The following is a 25,359-nucleotide window of genomic DNA, read 5'->3' as shown; positions in this document are numbered from 1 at the left end:
TTTAAATAAAATGTTGACAAAAACTGTATTGTCATATACAAGACGAAGTCATTTTGGTAATAATTACTGGTAATTACATTTTGGTAATTACTCTGTAGGAGTCCACCATAACACGGTATCGCTTATCCCTGACCATTGCATATATATGGCAAACGGGAGTTCTTTATTTATGGAGATACATGATAATTAAATAAAAAATAAGTTTTAGTAGTGTCGTGATTCTATAAGACTCGATAGCACGGTCGCGCGTACCCCTGATCGTTGCATATATATTACAAATGGGAGAGCGATTATATGGAGATACATGATAATTGTGTAAAAAATAAATTTTTCGGTTCTAAAGAATACTTTTGATATACATACTTTGAACATAATTTTAACGTGATGCCCATTTTCAGTCAACTACCTATTGATATCTAACTATTCACAGTTCTTTATTTATGTAAAATGCACACCACATTTGAATTATGTTTAAATTATGTTTTGTATATCAAAAGTATTCTTTAGAACAAAAAAAAATGGTTTTTTAAAAGTTCCTTTTCTATAAAGTATTTATTTAACTCTTTTTGGTCTTAAATTGTGTGATTTTTCCTAATTAGTTCTTCAATATATATTATGTTTAGTATGTATTGAATAACCGTACACATTGCTCCTACGTAAAAATAGCTTAAAGGCAAGAATGGTTGTCCAATGAATGCTTGAGAATGTTGTCTATAAAAAACGCCCATATCCGCAGTGGCGAAGGTATGCTTGGGCTAAAATTTTCACAATTTTTTATTTTATTTTTCAGACTAACTTGTAGGATCTTACTAAGTACTTTAGAGATTCAAATATATCAGAATATTAAAATGTTAGGTAAAGCAAAGCTATATACAAATTCTGAGCCAAATCGGATGAGAGGAAGGCGTCAAAATAAGCATCTGAAATTTTGAAGACAGAGTCAACTGGTTAATGCCCGTGCCACATCATAGTCACATCTATCGATAAAGAAAGCCAAATATCATGAATGACAAGGCAATTTTCTTGATTTTAGCGTCACGCTTGTATTCAATAAGCAAAAATTAATACTGCAAGACATTAGTTTAAAGAATTTGCACCAATAGCAATGCGCATCAAACTGATTTCTATTAATACTAAGTCTTCTTTACTTTTGTCAGAGTTTTCTCACAGAAAAAAAACCCGCTTTAATAAGTTTCTGTCTTTTCTAGTTTTAAAAATTCTGCCTTAAACGTTGACTCTGATTGTTCAATCAAGAAATTTAAGTTTGAAAGTTGAACAGTGTTCAACTCGAGAAATTACGAACGGCGAACGTAATTGGCGCTGTAGTCGTGTATATATTGGATTTTATCAACAAGTGTGACTATAACGTGGCACGGGCATCCGTAAAACGTGGTTCAAGGTTCGGGGTTCACCTTTATATTCAAGTTTCTTGTTATTTTAGGGCAGCATCAAATGTGTGGAATCTTCAATCCATATTTGAGTTTGTGAATATTGAAGCTTCAACAATTATGAGTCAATTGGCTTTGAGGTTATTGGAAACTGGATATAAGAACGAATTGGATCGACTCAAAAGAATTTCGTTTCGGCAGTTTCTTCCAAATACACATTTAGTAAGTTTAAATAATGTACCTTTTATATGTTTCTTTTATTGGATCAGATTGGATTGGATTGGATTAGATTTACTGGATTGGATTTATTGGATAATGTTTCTTTTATTGGATTAGATTGATGCTCTGAATGGGCTGTTAATTTGGAATTGGATGTACATCGTCGAATGAATCTTTTCTACATGCATTCTGTTCTCGGGGAGTCAACTTTTACGATAATTTTACAGAACCTTCGTGTATCCCTTGTTGGTTGCCAGGTATTCTAACTGCCTTGTCGGAATTCTAACGGAATTTTAACTGCCTTGTCGGTTGCAGACTATTGAGCAAGATCTTGGCAGGTGCGCAGGTGAAGGGAGCTTTGCGGGTCCATTCCTCCCCAAATCTCATGATTCCTGTTTTCGCAATCATTTCAAATTTTTCTATTTTCTTCTTCTTCTTTTTTGGATTAGTATGGAGATACTTTCGCATAATTTCACCACCGAAGCCAAATTCTGAACCGTGCAGTGTGGTGCTGCAGCTGAGTTCAAATTTTACCTAGCTGAGATCAAACCCTTTGCGCCACTATAGGATAATTTTTCTATTTTCAATCAAATTTTTCTATGCAATCAAGATAGTTGAAGCAAGTTACAATTCCGTTTGTAAATGGTATGAATTCTTGAGTTTTTTTTATCCCTAAATTTAAGACTTCTTTTTTGCTTATTTTTAATACACATTTGAGATAAACTGGCAAAGTTGAATATCGAGACTGAAGTCCGGCTTACGTAATACATTCCAATTCCAAACTTGTTGCTAAACTGAAAATACTGTGCGAAATTGACAATACTGAAATGATGGTGCTAAATTTTGGCTATTCTTTAAATGATACGATAAATTGACAGTACTACGATGATGGGGCTATATTCTGGCTAAACTGAAAATATCGCGACAATATTACAAAAACGGGGCTAACTTTGAGCTAAACTGAAAATACTACATTAATGGGCTAAATTTCAGCTAAACGGAAAAATACTATGATGAATTGACGACTCTACAGCAGTTAGGCTAGATTTCAGCTATATTCCAAGTTCCGCGATAAATTGATAATGCTACAATAATTTGACAAAATTTCAGCTAAACTGAAAATATTGTGATAAATTGGTAATACTTACATAATGGGGCTAAATTTCAGCTAAACTGAAAATACTGCGATAAATTGCAATACTACTATAATGGGGCTAAATTTTAGCTGAACTGAATATACTACGATTGATGGACAATGCTACAATAACGGGCTAAGCTTCAGCTAAACTAAGAATACTACGTTAAATTGGCAATGACACGATAATGGGCTAAATTTCAGCTAAACTGAAAATACTACGATAGATTGACAATACTACGATATATTAAAATATTATAGCATAAACGCAGTTATTTTGCGTAAAGTTTTTTTTTCGGTGTCAAGCGATATCAAGCCAACATTTTCTTTTCAGCATTACCTGGTTTCTGGATAAACGTAAAATTCACACAAAATGTAGAATAGCCTAAAACAGCCTCTTGCGAGGTCAAAAGGCGAAACATGGAAGATCTAAAATGGCACTCGTAGGCTCAAACAAGATTGGCACAAAAAAAAAATCGCAAATTCCCTAAAGCAAGAGTGGACTGAATAACATTATTTTTTTACACTGAATACATGGCTTTCATTTAATTGATCAATGCTGAAAAGAAAAAGTAATGCATTTAAAAAAGTGATGAAGAAGTAATGCATGGAAGGTAATGCCGATCCAGAACAGGTTGATAAAACGAGGACAATTTTCATTCTCATAAGCCATGGGAAGGGGGTCCTCATATAGCAAGTACATTCAAAGAGTATTGGTAACTTAAAAAAGTGAGGATTGGTGCTAGTGTTGACAAAAAAAAACAACTATCAACGCCATCTAGTGTGTGGCGAAACTTGACACTTTGTCAAGCTCTGTGGTCATTTTTCTGTCAAGAACTGAGATTAGATACTTATTATTACCCTCATTTTACCAATTACACTGATTAAATTAATTATTCTTATCATGCACTGAAAAAAAAATGTCAAGTGTCGCCAAACAATAAATGTGGTTGATAGTTTTTTTGTCGACTCTAGTGCCAGTTCCCACTCTGGCACTAGTTACCCATACTCTTTGAGTACATGATTAAGCATGGGGTAAGGAATCGCTTAGTTAGTCCAGAAAGCGATTGTTGCCCCAATTGTCGTCATTTTCCTTAACGATTCTTGTTACTCCTTGACAGGACCGTATCCAGGATTTATTTTGGGGGGGGGGGGGTACACAAAAAAAACATAAAAAATTTGTTTATATCTATTTCTGTTACGTTTTTACGAGTCAAACAAGCATGTCGGGGAGGGGGGTTCAAACTCCCTAACCCCACTCCTTGGATACGGCCTTGCTCCTTGACTAACCTCGGATACTTCGTGACTACTGGCCTCTGCCAAAACTTCGTATGTGCCAGGTTTCCGAGTTTATAAGTTTTTGAGGAAATTGTAAAATACTAATTTTTATCTCTTTTGGTACGGCATAAACAGATGAACATACAGAATTTCATCAATAAGTTTTCTGAACTTCATTTAAACTTCAAAAAACTTAAATAGCGGCGAAGACTACACTGCCCTTCCATCATAAACAATAAGTAGAACAATAGGGAAATTTTTTATATAAGACAGTGGAAAGCAATTTTAAATGAATATTTCGACCCTATATCCAAGGGTCGTCCTTAGCTTGTCTATGTCAGCGACCCTATATCTAGTTTGTCTGTAAGTGTTTTTTTATTTCAGTTGAATGAATTGTCTTTTTTCATTTTGGTTGATGTACCAGTCCTGGTTGAACTTCCTTGAAGTAATGACGCTAGGGCTGTTTTTAATTTTTTTTTTTATGATTGAATTTTAATGCGAGTTTCTTTTATATTTTTTTTTGTTCATTTGTTTTGCTGAGGACGGCCCTTGGATATAGGGTCGAAATCTTCATTTAAAGTTGCGTTCCACTGTCTTATATAAAAAGTTCCCTATTGTTCTACTTATTGTTTATCAATAAACTTCATTTAAACTTCCCTTCTTTCAAAAAGTTAAAGAAGCTTGTTTAGAAAAGCGCTTGTGTTGTTTAAAAGTAGTTTGTAAATAAATTATTATTATGTTCTTTAGAAAAAAAAACATAATAACAACAACAGGTTTATGGTATATAAGGAGTTGGAGGGTAAATCCATACACAGAAAAACAAAAAAATGAGTAAAACACATTTGATAAAACTACATAACTTCATGATGCCAAAGCAATAATAACTCTAATTGTCCAATATAAAAACATGGTAAGTCAACAATAGAATAATTTCTGAAATGCTCTTTGAAATAGGGAAAAAGTGAGCTGATATAAAGATAATGTTTTTGTTGTTGTTGTTGTTTCCGTCGGGAGGGGAGAGTAGACTTTCGTTACTATATTGTAATTTGAGTTTATATGCCATACCATTGTTTTAACATTTTTTTTTGTAGGGTGGTGTGGGAGGGGAGTACAAAAAAAACATCAAAATTTTGCTTATATGCATTTTTGTTACGTTTTTATGAGTTCGACAGAAATTTTGAGGGGATTCGAAACCCGTACCCCCCCCCCCCCCGCCCCCATGGATCTATGGATATATGGTTGAATCTATTAAAGAATGAACCCCAGGAAATCGGGCAGTGAAACCACTCAAATGTGAAATCATATTCCAGGAACACAACTTTTAAAAATATACATGTGTTAAAATATCTTAATGACATCATGTTATATTATGATATCATATTCCTTGTCAAAAGATGCATATGTTCTATCATATTGTGTACGAAGATACGTTTTTATTTTGTCAAAAGTATCTTTTGTTAATTAACAATTAATATATAGTGATTTGAGTTTTCGAATACTGTGCTGTATGGCCTTTTTGGCTTATAATATGTGTATATATATATATTTATCTATCTATACTTGATAGAAACCATCAGTTTTGCAGGGATGATCAGTCAGCTTACAGCAACCGATTTTCCGGTTGCTTTTTCCGGTTTGCAAAACTGACTTCCAACCGATTCTGGGCGATGCCCCGCCTAGGCATTTCTAAAATCCTGATGCCCCCTCGGGATTTTAAATTTTGTGATTAAAAATTTTGCGTATATTCACCTGAAGGGAGCTTAAAAGGCCATTAAATTGTTTTTTTTTTTGGGGGGGGGGGAGGGGGTTCGTCCTCTAGGAATTATATATTCTGTCTGAATACAACACCTTTTCTATAATGCATGACGTCATTGCAATACTATCATGTATATTTTTTGCTCTTGAAATGTATTCGAATGCGATATCATTCACGTGAAAAAAAATTTCAAATCTAAGGCTCTAAAGTGGCTCAAAACCAATTGAACCCCTTCAAAATTCTTGGTTTTCAAAATTCTACTTGTATTCACCTGAAGGAAGAGGAAGCTTAGAAGGCCATGAGCTTGGTACTTTTTTTCGGATCATCCTTCTTTGTCACTTGTTACTCCGTTTTGTGCTGGATATATATACTAGGTTTTCTGTAATGGAATCTATAGCGGACTAGGGTCCCTTATAGATTTCGGGCGTAAAATAAACTAGTGAAGTCTGTTTTTACACCAGTATCTCAGGTCATATGGCCTGTATGGTCGTATCTCGGAAAGTTTAGTAGTCAGAAAACTCTGACTGCGCCATTGAACTCGCCGTGTCGAGGTAACACGAGTTAACTAAAATAGATGCTAGGATATTCTACATTTCAAATTAAGATATTCTATATGTAGATACTTGGTTTTGGAAGAGGGTAGCCATACTCTCCTAAGTCTAGGAAGTAACTTTCAAGGATCCCATTAATAAGTAGTTCCCTCGATATAATGATATAGCCACATTGATATGCGATATTTGCTTACTAAATTTTGGACCGTTTCTAAGTGATGTCGAAACGATTCGGTATGCTTTATATGATTTTCTCGCTGATTTTTATCTAGCTATAACCTTGTAAAGTAAAATAATAAAATTCGACAATTACCCTCCTATTTTGAATATTATCCTCCAATTCGACATTTAATGACAATTCCCCTCCAATTCAACATTTACGCATTGAGATGGTCTATTCTTCACGCATTGGCATATTTTCCTTCAATGATGATTAGATTTTGGCCCCCCCTTAGGTGTGAATATGAAATGTACCTTGATCACACTTGCGAAAGTAGGTATTCGAGAAATTGTGTAAGTCTTTTGGCGTGCTGCAAAGTAGGTTAGAGTCGATGTATCCTTTCCGAAAATGCGATTCTTCAGCGTTTTTCACTTATGAATATTTTATGTGAAACTGACTAGAAATCAATTATGTTTATATTAATTCTTTTATGTTAATTTCTTATTAATTAATTGATTTTCTAGTTCAATTTAATCATTATTTTAATTTCAACAATTTTCTAATATTAATTTAATATTTGTAATAATATCAGTTTTTAGTTTTGGATCAATGGATATCAAGCTCGTATTAAAATTCTCATTCAGAGTAAGAAAAGGCGCCTTATTTCTTGTATTTAGTCGTCAACTCTCTAGCTGCAATCCATAAAAAACGCACATAATTTCAGCCTGGCTGTGATTCTTTTTTTGTGATTTCCTGCTCTTGCATAGCGATGGTCAGATCTTAAGTTGGGTCGTCGTGTTTTCATCTCGTGTTCAGATTTCTTCGACTTTTTAGCAATACATTCCCATGTCCTTTTCTCTCTTTTTCCCATGTCTTCTTCGCCCTATTTCTTCTTCTCTTTTTTACTTGTTTCTTTTCCACGACAAGTGTTCATTTTCCTTTTTTCTTTTCTTTTTTTACATGTAGAGACACTGTTCTTTTAGGCGACAACAATTTTTTTTTATTCCCCGTTTGACATCGTTGCATGCCTTTTGTTTACGTGTCAACAGTGGCTCTCTTCTTCTTTTCTTTACGCGTGCAGATTTTTCCTTAGACATAGCGTCTATTGTTCGTGTTTTTCCCTTTTCTCTTCTTTTTTTCTCATAATCATTTTCTGGCAGAAATTTCTGGTTGTATCTAAATGTAGAAAATAAATTCAGACGATAATCGTCATTCAGCTCAGACCGAATTTGCAAATTTTCAGAGAAAAGCAGTGTTCCGCTTGGCCTTTATTTAGATTTGTAAAGTAGCCAAGTTTTCATCAAGTTATAGACTCATAGACTCATAGACTCATTTATTTATAAACAACTATCGTAGCCGTGGCCGAAGCCCCGACTAAATGGCGCTGTTTAGTACATTACATAAAACTGGTCACTGGCGGTTTAAAAAACTGACAAAAAAAGGCACGAAAGAATTGCTGTGACGGGTTGTTCTACACTTTGGCGGCACTAGTTGATTTTTATGGCGGGTGTTGGCGGTGATAGGTGCAGGTGGGGGAAGCAACGAACGGTGTTTCAGGGACGAAAGAAGGGACTGCCCAAAATTGCACATTAACTGTAAGCGCCTATCACGCAACGTTGGCAGTCGTAAGGTACTAAGGGCAGCCTCATAAGAGTTGTATTTCGGGCCTAGTATCACTTTCACTGCCCGTTTTTGAATGGCTTCCAGATCTTCACTTAGGTATTCAATATTATGAGCCTGAGGGCCCCACACAGGACACGCATATTCAAGGATTGGGCGCACATACGTGACGTAAACCGTCTTCAGCTGACTTTGTGAGAAACCCAGTCGGCGCAAGGTAATTAGCGACTGTAATGCGCAACTACCTTTTTTCACCAGACCGGCGATGTGCGCGCTAAATGAACAGTCGTCACTGAAAGTAACCCCGAGAATCACTGAGGTTAATTTGCTGAATTCCTCTAACTCAAGAGTAAGTAAGTTAAGTAAGGTAACAATCCTGGGAAACATTGACCTTACACAAAGATATTTCTCCCTGTGGAAAATTTCCTCCTCCACCCCTCCTGAAAAATTTCTTATGTTTCCCAATAACAAATACTGTACTGTATGTAAACAACGGGCAAACTGCATAACTTGCAGCCCCTTCCCCTGGGGCTGTGGGGGATCATGCCATCCCCAGGGGCTGTGGTTTAGGGTGGTTGACTAAACTCACCAGCTTCAGCCTAAAAGTTGTATTAGTAACTATCTCTTTTACTAGCGTCGTGAGCCCACTCGCACAACAAAATTCCGCTTTGCCTTGAATGATGAGGCCTTGAAATGGCCTTTCGATGGCCTTGAAATCATGGATAAAGTAGTGACCTCAGCTAGTTACCGAAAGGTTCAATTCCTACATCGATGTTAATTTTGTTTTACCATTCTCCTATAATTACTACTAAATTAGTTAAATTGTATTAAATAACATGATTGAATTATTTTAGAATTTGTGGATTGTTAAAATCATTAGTAATTAAACGTTGTCGTGTTCTTGCATATTTCTTGTTTAGGAATCGAATTTTTTTTATGTTGTTTTAGGATCTAAAAATTGCACTTTTTTAATAATTATTTTTTCTAAACAAAGTTATTTGTATGTAAGTAAAGAGCAATTAAAATTTAAGCTGAGTAAATAGTACCACCCATCAGATGGGGGTTGCTGCTACCTTCAACGGGGTATTTCGCCTTTACTTACAACACAAATGAAGTGGGACCATTTATAATACATTTCCTGTCCCGTTTTTGTAGTTTTTAATGTTAGAGTTTCAATTAAAGGGCAAATTATATCCTAGTATTCTTAGTGGGGGTTATGATGGTTGCATACCCCTCGAACACACGAGCTCATTTAAGATTTTAATAATTCTTTACCTGCATATAAAAAAAAACATTACCACCATATAAGATGGTTAAACTAATTTATAATTTATATTTAACTAATGTCATTCATATCTTAAATAAACTAACATATCTGAAATTCATACCCAGTTCCCTATCCAGGATTTTTTCCGGGGGGAGGGGGCCTTGTTCATGCACAAAATTATTCTTTCTTAATCTGAATCTTCTGTTTTAGACGAAATTTCAGCTGGTGGTTTCTGGTCATTCAATGTTTGAACTCCCTTCGACTGAAAATCGACTCAACACAGCTCTGAATCTTTGGAAAAAGACGGACAAGTTTTTAGTTTTATGCGAACAAGGAACCAAATCTGGGCATAGGGTATGTATTACCAATTAATTTACTGGCAAATTTATGTTTCCCCTGAAATTATTGATAGGTGTTCTGGGGCTTAACCACGACTGAACAAAGGTGGGTAGGGTGCACCACCTGAAAGGATGCTTAAGGACTTCTCAAGGAACATTTCGGTAATAATTCTACCCGATATTTCACTTTTAACAATCTAATCTCCCTTCAAGGAAAATGTTAATTTATTTTTTTGTTTTCAAGGATATATTCTCAGCGATATCTCAGGGAAGTCTAAGAGTATTAAGCTGAAACTTTCAGGGCATGTTCGGGGGGGGGGGGGATTTTAAACTGACTGAAAAAAAAACATGTGTATCTAGGTTGTCAAAAAAATATATCTGCAATATCTCTGGAATTGCTGAGGATATTAAGGTGAAACATGAAGCGGATGTTGCCCTAATTCAAAACAAACTATGTGCATGCAGGCTGTCAAAAGGGGCGTATCAGCAATATCTCAGGAACGGCTAAGGCGATTAATTTGAAACTCTCAGGGCTACTGTTACTACTACTGCTTATGACTACGACTGCCGCTACTTGCGACTATGACTACTTGCGATTGCGATTACTTGATATTGCCGGTGACTGAGCTGAGACTACTTGCAACTGTGGATGGTTGTGACTGCGACTCCGACTATCTGTGACTGTGACTTTGACTACTTGTGACTGTGACTTTGACTATTGGTGACTGCAACTACGCGTGACTGCGACCACTTGTGACTACAACTACTTTTAACTATGAATGAGACTACTTGTAGATGCGACTACTTCTGACTACGACTGTGACTGCTTGCGACTGCTACCACTATTACTCTAACTGACTGCTGCTGCTACTGCTACTAATGCTACTACTACTTATATAATTGAACTAAATCAAAAGTGTTTCAGTGCATTCAGGTTGTCAAAATGACATAGATGCTATATTTAAAACTAAATGAAAAGACACTCTGTATCCAGATCGTCAAAAAGACGTCTGTGCAATATGCCAGGAAAAGCTAAGGGTATTACGTTGAAATTTTCGGGGCATGTTGATATGGATGTTGAACTAAATGAGGAGACTCTCTATGCATCCAAGTTTCTCAAAAGGGTGTATCTGCAATATCTCAGGAATGGCTTATGGTATTAAGTTGAGATTTTCAGGGCATCTTGGGGGGGGGGGGTGGGTGTGGTCGATTAAAATTAATTTATAATCGAGGCTATAGCATCATGGGGGTCAGAATTCCCTCAGCCCTGTAGAACCCCAAAGATTATGTGGATTTCCAACCCATTTATTTGACTAATATTCCCTGTATCCAGCCATCCAAAGTACTATAGTACAATCATCGTTAAAAATGTTGCAAAATTTTGTCCAAATTATAAATAGTAAGCCAAAATAAGGATTCTTAAGGGAAAAACCGAAAAAAAATTATTAACCAATAAAAAACTATCAAACAGTTCGTGGTAACTAACTGTAGTAAGACTCAATAGTAACCGAAATTCTAAGAAACAGTCTAGATAATAATGGATACATCAAAAGAATCGAATTTTGATTCAGAATATCAGAGAACCCTACTGTAGATGATACAAGACCTATATACAAAAATTTAAAAATTTTGCATTTTTTTGCCAGAAGCTAGATCACGGATGCGTTTTTTTTTTTTTTTTTTTTTTTTTTTTAAGGGTGATCGTATCGAACCAATGATCCTAGAAGATCGGAGAGGGCTCATTTGGTTGGAAACCAAAATTTCTAGTGCCCTTTTAAGTGACCAAAAATATTGGAAGGCAGCTAGCCACCCTCCCACGCCCCTTTTCTCCCAAAGTTATCCGATCAAAATTTTGAGATAGCCATTTTATTCAGTGCAGTTGAAATACCTAATAACTATTTTTGAGGATGGCTTGACCCCCCACAGCCCCCGTAGAAAGGGCTGCAAGCTATGATCTTTACCCATTGTTTACATATATCATTTGGAAGTATAAAGATATTTTTCGTGGGAGGGGGGGGGATTTTTAGCGTTGAGGGGGGGGGGTTACGTGGGAGAATATTTCCATGGAGAAATTTTTGTGGGGACGGGAATTTTCCATGAAGGGGGAGCTGGATTTCCTACCATTATTTAAAAAACGATCAGAAATTAAATTAAAATAGTATGTTTTTACAACTTAAAATAAGGAGCAATACTGAAACTTAAAACAAAAAGAAATTATTACCTATATGAGTGGTTTTCCCCTCCTCAATACCTCGCTCATTACTCTAAAGTATTTTTAGAATTTTTAAAAAAGCTTATTGTTCTAATTAAGCGGCCCTTGTATTTCAAACAGTCATTCTTAAATAATTGGAACAGAAAGTCAAACTTCAGCGTAAAGAGCGAGGTATTGCGGAGGGCGCAACCCCCCTCATATAGGTAATAATTTCTGTTGGTTTTCAGTTTTAATGTTGCTCTTTACTATCAGTTGAAAAAACTTCTTTTTTTATTTAATGTGAATTAAAACGAACACAAATAATTTTTTTTCACGAAAGAGGATTTTCAAAGAAAAACGAGCATTAAACCAAGCACGAGTGGAAATAGAGTCAAATAAAATGCTATCAATAAATAAATGAAACCCAAAACAAACAAAAATTATAGTAAATAGTTTTCGTAGTTTATGATTCAAAAAGACTGTCATTGAAGTGGATACATGACTTGATAATTGTTGTAAAACCTTACAGTGATAAATATTAAAATCTGCATCAATTTGTGTTCTTAAGTCTTATTCCAATTTTTGATATACATTTACTCATTTTTATGGTAAATTACGTCTTGACACATTGCATATGTGTGTATAATATCCACATGTATTCGAACTTATGATATTTCAGAAAATGGTGAATGGTTGATTAGACGCTAGAAAATGTCAAACTAGAAGCTAAAAGGTAATAACTTATTATTTGTTTTTGTTTTCAACAGTCAGTTAAAATTGCACATAAGAAAGAAAATTTTCCGATCAGTGTTTTTAGTGGCTTAATATTATTGAAATTCTGTTCAAGTTAGTAACGGCATTTTTTTTACTTTTTTTTACAAAACAAACAAAAATTATAATAAGTCAAACTTAAAACGAACAGGAATTACCACAAACAGGAGTAGGGCTAAGGCCCCTAAAATCAGCCTTAGCTTGATTTATCAGCCTTAGCCTAAAACCAGCCTTTGTCTAAAATCAGATTTTAGCCTAAAATCAGCCTTAGCCTGAAGGCTAATTTTGTAGGGCTAAGGCCCCTTCTAAAAATCAGAGTCATTTCCGCTTTGCTGAAAACAAAATACATTTTAAACGTTTTCGCTTTTGTAATGTTAATAGATCCACAATTGATCTCAAGAAAGAATACCAATATATATTAAACTGTCAATCTGCACATCGTTAGCTCTTCTCAGTGATCTTATTTATTGTGTGTTTTTGTTGTGGATTTTTGTTTGTTTGTTTTGTTGATGTTACGAGGAATAAAAACACATAGCTCGAAATAAAAATTGTTTCCAGTAAGCAATTCTTTCTTCCTAATGCCACAATACTGCTTAAAAAAAATCTAATGGAAATTCTAGTCTATGATACTCTCTAAAAGATTCAAGAATGCTATAAGAATCATAGTCTAGTTAGGAATATCTTGCTAAGTAGTCTACTTTAGAAGGTTTAGAAAAAGGAATAAGACGCTGAAGGAAAGTAAACTTCTTCTGTCCTTTCTAATGCCAAACAAAATCTTAGGAGCCCTGGTTAAGAAAAAAAAGAAATAAGATCCTAAAGCTCTGAATATTGCCCGTTCTTTCCTGTCTTATGCCAAAAACGTTCTTGCACATTTTCATCCGAAATATGAAGCTCCTATTAAAAAAGCCAAAGTTTTACAGTACCAAGGACATCAAAATACAAACTCCCCCTGGACCCATTTTAGGTATACTCATGCTTGAAAACATTGATTTTCCTAAGTCTTTCTATTGGTTATTTCAAAATTATGAATTTTTTTTAGGGCAGTGACGTATTTTCGTCAGTGCTGCCATCTTGAAATTTAAAAATAAGCAAAATTATAATTGGTTAAGTTTGACAACTGATTATGTTTGTCAGCAACGCCTGCAACTGAAAGCTATGTTTCCTTAAGGTGCTTGATTTCATATGTTTTTACCTTATTTTTGCTGATTTTTTTGCCCGCGTTTCTTTTTTCTTTAATTTGGGGCCCGCTATTCCCAAAAACTGCATAACAACATATGGAGACCCCCATTTGAACCCCCGCTTTTTCTTTTATATATATATATATATATATATATATATATATATATATATATATATATATATATATATATATATATATATATATATATATATATATATATATATATATATATATATATATAATGGCAAGGAACGCAGGGTGGGCCTCCGGGCTCGGCCCCCCTGAAATCTCACGATTTTTTTTTATTTTCCTATAATTTTCTGATACTTCTCATAGAATAAGGGATTTGAAGGATTAGCCAAACGATACGTAGGAGGGTGGAAACCCTGCTTACGCTTTTTATCAGAATAATGTGACTTAGCCCATCAGTCGAATGCATCAATTTATTTTACTCAAATATTATCATTCCCTCTTTGTTAAATCATTGTAGGCATTGACTTTTATTAAAATTATTAATAGAAGAACAGAAGATTTCTTCTATTAATAGCAGAAACAGAAGAAAAGAAGATATATTCGATTTCCTTTTTTAGATACTAATGGAGATTCGAAGTTTTCTACTGGACGCAACCAAAGATTTACCGGACGATAAGAAGTGCTATGTCTTCTCACCAGTAAGCTCTCATTGCCATTTCCTTCCTTGCCTTCCTTTCTCTCTCTCTCTCTCTCTCTCTCTCTCTCTCTCTCTCTATCTCTCTCTCTCTCTCTCTCTCTCTATCTCTGTCTCTCTCACTTTCTCAATCTCTGTCTCTATCATTCTCTGTATTTGTCTGTTTCTCTCTCTGTCTCTCTCTTTTTGCCTCTCTCTATCTTTCTTTCTCTCTCTCTCTCTCTCTCTCTCTCTCTCTCTCTCTCTTTCTCTCTCTTGCTTTCTCTATTTCTCTTTCACTGAAGAAAGAGGCTTTTATCCTCTCTTGGAGGAAGTAAATGTTATTGTCGAAATTATTTTGGGGAGAAACGATTGTTTTCAGGGATTTGGAAACTCCTTTTTTTTTTCGTGGAATTTTATAGTTTCCCCAAAAACTGGAGTTTTAGCATTCCAAAGATTATTACTTGGAGTTGAAGTGCTTAAGTCTCTTATTTCAACCCAGGAAACAGATATCCGATATCCACTTGGAAAAAAAGTCACCTAGATTAGTGCTCTAAATGAATGGTTCAACAATAGATAACAATAACGATAGAGAGCAATTTAACAATAACAATAGTTCCACAACAATTAAACCCTACCTTCTTTTGTGTAGTTACTCATTTTGATTGCAGAATAAACTGGAGTTTTTTTATGGAGTTTTTAAGACAGTACCAAATTTTCGTCAGTGTTGCCACGTTGAACTTTCAAAATAAGTAAGGGTAACTAATTATTTAAGTTTAAAAGCGCTTCTCGTCTGTAAAAACCCAATCACTAACGCTCTTTTGATTCCCAAAGACAACAACGCCATCTTAAGCTGCTTGGTTCCATATGTTTTACCCAAGATTTGGCTGATTTTTAACCCACATTTTTTTTCTTCTTTTTTTTATTTGGTGCCCTCCACTACTACCAAAAATTGTACGACTGCATTTGGAGGCTATTGTCGCTCAGAGGCGCCATTTCAGCCAAACCTTAGGGTGGGCAAGCAATCGACATGGGCCCCGAAGCAGGCTTGTATAAAAAAAAAAATTGCCTCTAGCTTTATCCGAAAAAAAAAAAACTGCCTTCCGTGGGAGTTACCGTAAAAATTAAGGAAATTGTCTCAATTTCTTTGCCTTTACTTTTTTTGCTCTTAAGCCATAGTTTCGGAAAAGGCCAGATATCTGAAGAAAGTAGAAACGGTAAGTGCGATGTTAAAAAAAACAGCCGTTTAGGAATCTTCCACTTTTCCGAACCTATAACTTGTTGAAAGCCGAACCTCTGTAGAAACTCACGCTTTGACTAAAGTATATTCTGTAGCCGAATTCTTCAGCTCGATGCTTACAGTAAATACTTTAGTCCAAGTCGGAGTGACGCTCCGGCTCTGACGATGCAAAACTTTGCTTGATTAAGTATATTTACAAAATCAAAAAATACAACAAAATTTTAAAAACAAAAAAAATTTTTTAAACACGAAAAACGGGTTTTAAATTTCTAACAAGCAGTGAACTAAAAAACAATTAATTATGAACAAAAGCTCCGAATATTTCGGCCCAACATCCGGGAGCATTTATCAACGGAAAAAAAAAATAAATAAATAAAGCAAAAAAAAAAAAACAACTTAAATTACATTACAATAAAACATACTAAACACATAAAGAGAACAAAAAGCAAAAACGAAAGAAAAATATAAATAAATAAGAACAAAACTCACATATTAATTAAACACTTCCATGCACTGAATGTCTTTCAACTGGCCTCCTCTCAGTATATAAATGGAAATATATTAAATAAACACTTCCATGTACTGAATGTCTATATTGATTATACTCGCCTCCTCCCAGTATATACATTGAAATCTATCAAAAATTAAGAATATATTTATACTTATACCAAAAAAATAAATGGTCAACTAACCCCCCGGTCCATAACCCGTAATTAAATTTCACCAGTTCATCAACCATTTTATGAATTATAAATTGAATGGATTAGATTTGTTGCAAGCTTAGCTGCAGTTCGTTTACTTTTCTCATCATTTAACCCATTCTGACCTTTGTTCGCAAGGTCATCTTTCGTTTCAGAAATATTATTAAAATCAGTATTGGTTGAATATCTTGCCTGCATTTTAATTAAACTATTATAAATTGAATTGATTTATAATAGATGATTGATTTATAATGAGATATATGGATGATATTTTAATTATTTGGAATTACGGGGAATCAGAAATTGAAGGTTTCTTGGAACATTTAAATAATTTGGGAGGAGAGTTAATTTTTACAATTGAAAAGGAAACAGAGAATAAGTTACCGTTTCTATATATTTTGATTAATAGAAATAATAATGAACTAGCATTTTCAATTTACCGTAAACCCACTAGTAACAACCGTTATTTATCTTTCACATCAAATCAGCCGATCCAAGTAAAAAGGGGTGTGGTTATTTTTTTAGTGGATAGGGTATTAAAATTAGCATCACCAGGATACATAAGAAATTAACTAATTTTTATTAAGTATATTCTAATGGGTAATGTCTCTCTGTAAAAAATGATTTATAAAATAATTGAAAAGATTAAAAAAAAGTTGACGGAGCAAAAAATATTATAAGAAGATGTGTCAAATCAATAAACAAATTACATAACTTTGAATTTTGTACAAATTTTATCAAAAAAATTAATAAGAGAATTAAAAAAACATAATATAACTACAGCATTTAAATCAGGACATACTATAAGCTCGTTGTTAAATAAAGGGAAAGACAAGATACCGAGAAATTTGCAATAGGGAGTATACAAAATTCCATGTTCTTGTGGAAAATTATATGTGGGTAGAACGCAACAAACTTTAGAAAATAGGCTAGAACAACACAAGAATGCAATAGATTACGCTCTAAAACAAAACAAAACACCAGAAACGTTTGAGTCAGCGGTTGCAGAACATCTTTATAATTTTCCTCATCACAGTATTTTATTTGATCAAACAAAATTAGTAGATACGTCTGTAGGACTTTTACAAAGCTCCAGAGAAATTATAGAAATAAAAAAGATAATAGATGGGTGTACTATCATCAATAGAGATGAAGCTGAATTGGGGATCAATTCAGTTTATAATAGTTTAATTAAAATGCAGGCAAGATATTCAACCAATACTGATTTTAATAATATTTCTGAAACGAAAGATGACCTTGCGAACAAAGGTCAGAATGGGTTAAAGGATGAGAAAAGTAAACGAACTGCAGCTAAGCTTGCAACAAAACGAATCCATTCAATTTATAATTCATAAAATGGTTGATTAACTTGTGAAATTTAATTAAGGGTTATGGACCGGGGGGTTAGTTGACATTTTATTGTTTTGGTCTAAGTATAAATATATTCTTCATTTTTGATAGATTTCAATTTATATACTGGGAGGAGGCGAGTAGAATCAATATAGACATTCAGTACATGGAAGTGTTTATTTAATATATTTCCATTTATATACTGAGAGGAGGCCAGTTGAAAGACATTCAGTGCATGGAAGTGTTTAATTAATATGTGAGTTTTGTTCTTATTTATTTATATTTTTCTTTCGTTTTTGTTTTTTGTTCTCTTTATGTGTTTAGTATGTTTTATTGTAATGTAATTTAAGTTGTTTTTTTTTGCTTTATTTATTTATTTATTTTTTCCGTTGAGAAAGGCTCCCGGATGTGGGGCCGAAATATTCGGAGCTTTTGTGCATAATTAATTGTTTTTTAGTTCACTGCTTGTTAGAAAATTAAAACCCGTTTTTCGTGTTTAAAAATTTTTTTTGTTTTTAATGGAAAAGCAGTGTGGTCTAAGAAATTATTTACAACAAAATTTTGAAACAGATCATTGAACACTCAAGGCAACAAGGGGAACCGTCGTGGTTTCATCTTCGCAAAGTCGTCAACAAGCTGGTCGAAATCCAAGTTTTTACCTAAATCCCTCTCTGCAAAGATCAAAAGCCGGTGACTAAGACGATCGTCTCCTGTGGTCGAGCGCAGATAGTTCTTCACTATTTCCAGCCCAGAAGACAAGGGTTCATTGCTGGCTATCGTGACAGGAAGTATGGGAGCAATGTGAAGGACTTTGATAATTTCTGAATAGACCACTGGAAGTGTCTGATATTATTGATGACGCCTGGGAAGTTCTTCGGCTTTGCCTCTTCCTCGATCAAAAACCGCTTGGCAATACCAGCTTTGGCCTCAAGAAAGACCTAGTCAATGTCCATTTCGGAATAGAGTTCAGATAATTGCTTGAGGAGCCCTGGATCCATGAACTTGGTAGAGCTGGGGTCAAGAGCTTCGAGTGTACTGAGCACTGGAAGGTTATCTGTAAACCCTCTGTCGAATTCCGCAATCAGACGATCTACAGTCTCCAGGTATTCTCTTTTCAGTTCTTCCGCTAGAGTTGGAGCTCTATTGTCGGATTCGACAAGGTTTTTTCCTAACGTCGAAGTGGTCATGAATTCTTTCAGGTGTTTGATGATTTTTTGGGTTCTTCAAGGTCGTCCCTTCTGACCCGCAGAAGAGGATCCGGTCGCGGGTCCATTCACGTCAGGTACTTCAATTTCAAGACCCTCAGCGACCTCTTTTGCCTTCTCCAAAAGCGATTCAAATGAAGTGGCAGAGTGCACTTCAGCTATTTCCTTCCTTGTTGCTTGAATCAAGGTGTGGGACCTAGATATCACCAGATCAACTGCCTGAAGCTGCTCAGGAAGGGAGTTTGTCGTCCTCAGAATTGCTTCCATATAGAGCAAATAGAATATAACTGTGAAAGATTCCATTTTTCTCTGGAGCCCAGCTGCTTCTGCTCGAGCTTCACTATCAGCTCCCTCGCTGACTGCAGACAGTACAGCCAGAACACATTCATATCGGAGTCTTATCTTCGATATTGATCGATACCAGTATGACCATCTTGTCGCAGCACTCCTTTCTAATTCCAGGACTGGCATTTGAGTAGCCTTTTGGGACTCGACAAAAAGCTGATGTCTGGTGTTGTTGTTGGAAATGAACGTGTACAGATTTTGGAGTAATGAAAAAAATGAGCCAACAGTCCCAACACCTTCAACGCAGTTTGCAATGACCCAATTTAGTCTATGCGCATGGCAATGAATACATATTGCTTGTGGCGCTTTCGCTCTCAGTAGCCCTTGAACACTAGAGAAGGGCCCGTTCATCACACTTGCTCCGTCGTAGCACTGATCAGCTCAATACTTCAAGTCGAGACCAAGTTTTCGCCACTGCGTCGGGAATAAATGTGGCTAAACTCTCGGCATCCAGACTTTTTATATGGTAACCCCTTACTGGTCTTTCTCGTGCTTTTCCCTCATCGGAGCACCTCAGAAGAATGGCCAGCTGTTCTTCCTTCGAATTATGTTTTGTTTCATCGACAAGAACAGGAAAGTATTTGGAACGCTGAACTTCTTGTACTATTGTAGACCGAAGCCTATATCCGACAACTGAAATTAGATCGTTCTGGTATTCGTGGGACGTATAGTGGCCGTATCGTCTTTGTAGGTTGTTGAAAAGCGTGGGAGAATACTCGGCGAGAAGATTGCAAGTTTCGACGAAATGTCCTTTGTTTGCCGAAGATTCAGTCTCATTGCGGCCGCAAAAGGCTGTACTCATTCCCCCCAGTAGGGCCATTACTTTCAGTAAAGCCTTTAGGTGTTCCCTGTTTTAATTTTTCTTTTTTTTACTCTCCGTTGACAAAACAGATGCGATGGGTTGCATCTCCTTGGCTTGTATAGCTTTGAACTTCGTCCACGAAACAGCACTGTCCCTGTGGCGGTCACTTTTCGCATGCTCTTCTAGAACGCTTGAGATGTCCTTCCATCTTCTAACGCCGGTCTCGATGAAAGGCCTCGCCCGGTATCTCTGTCCGCGAAGGGTTGACGTGCCGCCAAAGTGTCTGCAGCAGAAACAGAAAACCGAATTTTCCTTAACTGAGTAGTCAAGCCAAGGATGCTTTCCATAATACGAAATATTAAATGACCGTCTTAGCTTGGCGTTTGCTGAAACCTGGGCAGGGTACCGTAGCAGCTGTGGTTGACATGGATGGTCGTGGGAGGATGAAGAAATATCAGTAGGACCACTTGAACGATGGTGCTCTTCATCTCGAGTCGTATCTCGTCCAGATTGTGCCTCTTGAGCAGTGACAGGCGCAGTGTCTTTGAGTCGTCTCGTTTTTTACTAGCTCGGTCTGACCTACCACCCTGTCTTTCAAGGGACCCAACGCAACGGCAATAGATTGTTCGTGTGTTGAGTCAGGCACCTGAAAGATATACCCAAAGGTCAAAAGCCGCTCTTGTACTTTGAAGAACTATTGAACTAATTTTCAACATTTAAACCGTTGCTTTTTTTATGTCCAAACTGCGTAGCAGTTTCCGCTTTCGGCACAGCAGTTCGGGGAAAATAGTGCTAGAACTCCTCCATGGCGTGACAGTTTACTAAAGTATATCGAATTTCGGAAAAAAAAAACAGGAAACTTTAGCAAAGCTAAAAAGGGTGTTTTTCAGATGATTATACATGCGTTGATCCTTATCTACCCGCAAAGACAATAATAAAAACTTTGGGCTTAATGCAATAGCAATCCAAATTGCAAAAAGCCTTTGCAGTAGTCCTTGAATGAATGATTCGGGTGTCATGACAGATCGCAAATAAGCTAAAGGCGCGTTTGATTTGCTGTAGTTTCAGTTACGTCCTTATCCGTTGTGTACTTATTTGCATTTTTTCTGCGACGTTCTCCCATTTAGCCTGAAGAACTACTGATAATATGACCGCCAAACAGGTTCATAATTTTGGACCAAATGGCGAAACGTGAAGCGTGACTACAGAAAATCGAATGCGGCTTCATATCACCAGTCGGCATTGTAGAAAATCGAATGCTATAAGCACTGCAAAACTGTTTGGTTCCATAAATAAAAAAAAAATGAAAGAAAAGAAAAAAAACGACAATCTTTGGCTTATGCCCCTCAACCCATGTGGCATTGTTATCCATAAAATTAACAGCACTGCCAAACTGTGTGTTTCCACAAATAAAAAAAAAGAAAGAAAATAAAAAAAACGACAATCTTTGGCTAATGCCCCTCAACCCATGTAGCATTGTTATCCATAAAATTAACAGTGTTTTGCAGAAGAAAAAAGAACAAAACAAATCAACATAGAGGTAATCTTAATCAAACAGTTCGTGGTAACGAACTGTAAGTAAGGAGCGACTCGGCTCAATGGTAACCGAAACTCTAGAAAACGGGTTTTTGATACCAATAGATACATCAAAAGAATCATATTTCAATACTGATTTCAAATATATAACTTTCATCAAGTTTAGTGCTACCCATCAAAAGTTACGCGCCTGAGAAAATTTGGCTGATTTTCAAAAAAAGGGGGAAAGACCCCCTAAAAGCTATAGAACCTTAATGAAAATCACACCATCATATTCAGCGTATCAGAGAACCCTACTATAGAGGTTTCAAGCTCCTATCTACAAAAATGTGGAATTTTGCATTTTTTGCCAGAAGAAACATCACGGATGCGTGTTTATTTGTTTTTTTTTTTGTTTTATTTTCCAGGGGTGATTGTATCGACACAATGGTCCTAGAATATCGTCGGAGGACTCATTGGAACGGAAATTAAATGTTCTAGTGCCCTTTTTAAGTGACCAAAAAAAATGAAGGGCAACTAGGCCCCCTCCAACGCTCATTTTTTCCCTAAGTCACCCGATCAAAATTTCGAGATAGCCATTTTGTTCAGCATGGTCGAAAATATGATAACTATGTCTTTTAGGATGACTTAATCCCCCGATTACTCGGGAGAATCTTTCCGTGGAGGATGTTTCTTTGGGGTAAGAGACATTTCTATGAAGGGGCTGCCGGATTTCCAAGCATTATTTAAAAAACGATCAGAAATTAAATTAAAAAAAAAACAAGTTTTTTCAACTGTAAGTAAGAAGCAACATTAGAACTTAAAACGAACAGAAATTATGACGTATATGAGGGGGTTCTTCCCCGAGTCAATACCTCGCTCTTTACGCTACAGTTTTTTTTAGTGCTTTCAAAAGAGCTATCTATTCTAATTAAACGGCCTTTGTGATTCAGGGGTTTGTGAATTAAAATTTTTTTTTAACTTTTAACGTAAAGAGCGTGGTATTAACTAAGGGGAGAACCCCATCATATACGTAATAACATATACGTAATAAAAAAAACATTAAAAAAAACAAGCGATACGGCTCAATAGTAATCGAAACTTTTAAAAACGGAATTTTGATGTCAATAAATGTATCAAAAGAATGGGTTTATATGCTGATTCTAAATACATAAATTTTATTAAGTTTTAATTTTAATGAAAGAATTTTAATGAAAATCACACCGTCAGATTCAGCGTATCAGAAAACCCTATTACATAGGTTTCAAGCTCATATCTGCAAAAATCTGCAACTTTGTATTTTTTGCCAGAAGAAAAATATACGAATATAGAAGTTAGTTACGTAAGTTAATTTGTAAATTACGTCATAACCAAATTTAGAGACATCCATTTAGCAATAGAAAAGTAAATTTTTTATGCAAATTTTGTTTACTTATTCAATGACGGTGAGCCAAAATAAAAGCTGTATTAACTAAAAAACGATCAGAAATTAAATAAAAAAAACAAGTTTTTTAAAATGAAAGTAAGGAGCGACATTAAAACTTAAGACGAACAGAAATTATTCCGTGTATGAAAGGGGCTGTCCCCTCCTCAACGCCTCGCTCTTTACGCTGAAGTTTGACTCTGTCTCACAACTTTATTCTTTAAAACAATAAAACACTTTAGCATAAAGAGCGAAGCGTTGAGGAGGGGACAGCCCCTTTCATATACGGAATAATTTCTGTTCGTTTTAAGTTTTAATATCGCTCTTTATTTTCAGTTTATAAAACTTGTTTTTTTTATTTAATTTACTGGAAACCAGGTCTACTGCATATCCAGTATTATTTTGTATTTATTATTTTTAAGTAAAATGCTAGTTAATTTTAAAGATAAGTATACTGCATTGGTTGAGGGGCTATAATTTTTCTTTTATTAAAGAAGAATTAAATGACAGAAAAAGAAAGGAAAGATCTAAGAAGAAAACTAGAAAGTAAAAGAGGCAACCTAACTTCTGAATTAGCTTTTTTACAACAGTAAAAAAGAATTAGCTTTTTTTTTTAGCGCCATAGGGAGTTCCCAAAGGGACCAAGCTAGTCAACTTATAATTCCTTTGAGGTGATTTTCGGCGTTTTTCTAGAAGGTATGCTAGAACATTTTGAGGGACTGTCCTTTCCTGAACTTTAAGAAGAAAATTTACTCCGATTAATAAAAAAATAAAAAATAGGCTTTCCGATGATATATGTTTCATTAAAACTGAACATCTCTATCTCCGGGACAAACCGCGAGAAGTTACATGGTTTTTCTAAGGTTTGTAGGAAACTAGGTGTCAACTTTTAGTTTTTTGTGGATTATTCGAATTTTTTTTCCCAGCTCTACAAGCCAAGACCAGACTGCCCAACCCATTGTAAATAGGTTGACAGAGCAAACTATAAAAGTCTCTAATTGGTAAGATAGGGTGAACATATAATGTAGCGCATACTTTTTACACAATACAAACTACCCAGCGCGGTTCAGAATAGTAAATTTGGTCCATCAGATCGCGAAAAAAAAAGAAACGACTTAGTAAAACACAAATACTGTAGATTACTTACTTTCCGAGCTGGTTCACTTGGCATTTGCTTCTTAATCCATCTGTTCAGAGAAACTTGCTTTTCTGCTTCTTTCTCCTTCTTCAATGCTGCCAATTTACGCTTTTGAGCTCCTGACAAACTCATAAATTCTCAATGGCTCTTCAGCTGCTGATATTAGATAGTAAACTGGCGAACTGGGCGAATAATACATGGGTTATATATGAATGGTCTTACGGTTTTAAACAAATTCATTAATTTAAACTGATCTTTATAATTTCCCACATTTCCTTTTTGCCACTCCCGACAAAGATTCCGCTGCCGACAAAGATTCCACTCCCGACAAAGATGCCGCTTCTAAAAACAATTGCACCCTTCCATTCTATAAGACATTAAAGGATTACAATTCAATGGAATCAAAACCAAACTACTTGGCCGGCACGAAAACTTAAGCCTCCAAAAATAAGTAGAAAGTAAGTAGATAAGTAGATTTAATATTTGGAAGTAGAATAGTCCAAAAATAAGTATTCTACTACCAAAATAAGTAGAAGTGGAAACACTGCTCATGATAGCACATAAGAAAGATGTTGAATCAATAAAATCAGAAACTGATCTGTCACATCAACCCTTGCACGACTAGGGTTGCCAACTTTGTGGTCCATAGATATGTCCCCCTGAGCATCCAAAATTATGTCATTTTTAGCCAAAATATGTCCATATTTCGTCTTAAATATGTCCAAAATATGTCCATCTTGAAATCTCAGAACCTAGAGGTTATTTTTCTTATTATCTGCGATTTTGACTAAAAGATGTTTTGGAAACATCTTTCAAAGTGGCCAGTCAACATCAAATATATTGAAAATGAAAAAAAACATTTAATACAAGCACAAACTCATAAAAACAAGTAAACACTAAAAATAATTTATGGGAGCTTATGATTAGTCTTCTAGCAATAATTCATCTTTAAAATTACGTTCAGCACGAGAGCCATCCTTATTTCTTCCTTTGCTAGCTATTTACCAATCGGAGTATTTCTTGTGCATTTCAAAATGTATAATCCAGGATTCCAGCAACGTTCCAGAACGCCAAATTAGTTGCTTGACATGCATTAAACAACTAGTCGTTTGCATTAGAAGACCATTACGTTATTTGGTT

The 25,359-nt window shown here is 35.4% G+C and overlaps 1 protein-coding gene across 1 annotated transcript in view; it reads left to right on the top strand.

Annotated features, from left to right (window-relative positions):
- The window catches only part of LOC148940545 (ribosome assembly protein METTL17, mitochondrial), a 92,247-nt gene that overhangs the window by 24,800 nt on the left and 42,088 nt on the right, over positions 1-25,359 (top strand). The window contains exons 5-7 of the mRNA XM_089104832.1: positions 1,442-1,610; positions 9,585-9,728; positions 14,445-14,525. Of these exons, the coding sequence (XP_088960958.1) occupies positions 1,442-1,610; positions 9,585-9,728; positions 14,445-14,525 (394 nt within the window). The remainder of the gene's footprint in view (positions 1-1,441; positions 1,611-9,584; positions 9,729-14,444; positions 14,526-25,359) is intronic.

This window comes from Artemia sp. Qi Xiang Cuo, chromosome 19 (genome assembly GCF_049724085.1).
Source record: "Artemia sp. Qi Xiang Cuo chromosome 19, ASM4972408v1, whole genome shotgun sequence".
Classification (NCBI taxonomy): Eukaryota; Metazoa; Arthropoda; class Branchiopoda; order Anostraca; family Artemiidae; genus Artemia; species Artemia sp. Qi Xiang Cuo.
This window is presented reverse-complemented; position numbering and strand designations above follow the sequence as displayed.